Here is a 1,429-nt window from a genome sequence, read left to right on the forward strand (position 1 = left end):
ATGTGTTCTTATTTTTTGAAGGTATAGAAAGAATTGAAATTTTGTTTTTAAAACTAAAATTTTAATTTTATTCTCTTACCATTAAACACAAAACTAAATTTCAGACTTAATTCCTGTAAACAAACGCCGTCTAGAAAAACATGTCGCCAAATCTTTATGAAAAATTTGCCTTTCATGCAGATACACGAGGACTTACTCGAATCAAATGACATTTGCAACTATAAGAGTAAGAACAAATTAAACTCTTCTGTCACAGTTTATAAGGGTTCATGTAGATTATTAATATAGTATCTAAATATATTTTACATTGAAGTTATGTTATTTAGTTTGATACTAGGCTTATTATTATTAGATTGTATTTTTGTCCTATAAATAGACATTTCTTATTCTAAGCATTTTAAAATGTTTATTCTTGAATTATTAACTTATTATTATGAATTCTAATATAGTATTAGAGTAATGACATCCTCGTTAAATACTAACTTATTTGGACAATCTTTTCTACATCTAATGGGTCCAGCTTCTTGTGAATACATCTTTAAGATGGTGTCACATGGCAGCCAAGCTCTTATCACTTCTTGTTGCCAAGTGTTTGTTGGAGTGGTTAATTTTAGCAAACTATGTGTCACTCTAGTGTGTTGCCACGTGTCTTTAATATAACAATAATGATTATCATGCTAATGTGGCATTTATCTAGTATTTTTCTATGGTTATGATTAGAATATCAAATTTACTTTTTAATTACATACTCAAGTTATTACATTTTTACATTATCTAAATATCAAACTTACTTTTTAATTATTATTATGAAATCTAACCATTTTAATTTTTTTTTTTATTTGAGAAGTTGTCTAATTTATTATTATTATTTTTTTCACCTAATTTAATTGTAGGGTGGATCGCATACACCTCAAGATACCAAGCCGGACGAAAGTTTTGTCATGTTCGTTAGGTGGATATCTAACAAGCCTCTTTAGTTTGTTAGGTATCAGACAAATGACACAGCAAAATATAGAGATGAAAAATTAGAAATTTGTATAAAATATGGAAACAATTGAATAATTTTCTTTAAGAATTACAACTTCTCTCTATCACAAGGAGACTACAATAATACTCTCTCTTGACAAAAGGAGAACACACTTCTCTCTACATATATAGGAGAAAACTACTCAAAGAAATATTATATTATTCTATCTGGATGACTTGATTGAAATGAATTAAAGAAAAACTCAATTTATAGGTGAGTCTCTTCAATATGAACCATCCGTCAATTAGAGGTATATAATTCTTCTCTTTTTCAACCATTAAAATTCTAAGGTTATAAACTAAGATTGTTTATTACCTTTCATTTTATTTAGTTATTATTTATTTATATATTTTCTAAAATTAGCTTTACTAATTTTACAATCTCCCACTTAAAGCTAATTTT

General features: G+C 26.6%; 1 protein-coding gene across 1 annotated transcript in view; it reads left to right on the forward strand.

Annotated features, from left to right (window-relative positions):
* LOC107627585 (serine carboxypeptidase-like 11) overlaps positions 1 to 1,005 on the forward strand; it is a 44,437-nt gene extending 43,432 nt beyond the window's left edge. The window contains exons 12-13 of the mRNA XM_021116989.1: positions 181 to 226; positions 894 to 1,005. Coding sequence (XP_020972648.1) covers positions 181 to 226; positions 894 to 977 — 130 coding nt within the window. The 3' untranslated portion in view covers positions 978 to 1,005. The remainder of the gene's footprint in view (positions 1 to 180; positions 227 to 893) is intronic.

The sequence above is a fragment of the Arachis ipaensis genome, chromosome B02, assembly GCF_000816755.2.
Source record: "Arachis ipaensis cultivar K30076 chromosome B02, Araip1.1, whole genome shotgun sequence".
Lineage (NCBI taxonomy): Eukaryota > Viridiplantae > Streptophyta > Magnoliopsida > Fabales > Fabaceae > Arachis > Arachis ipaensis.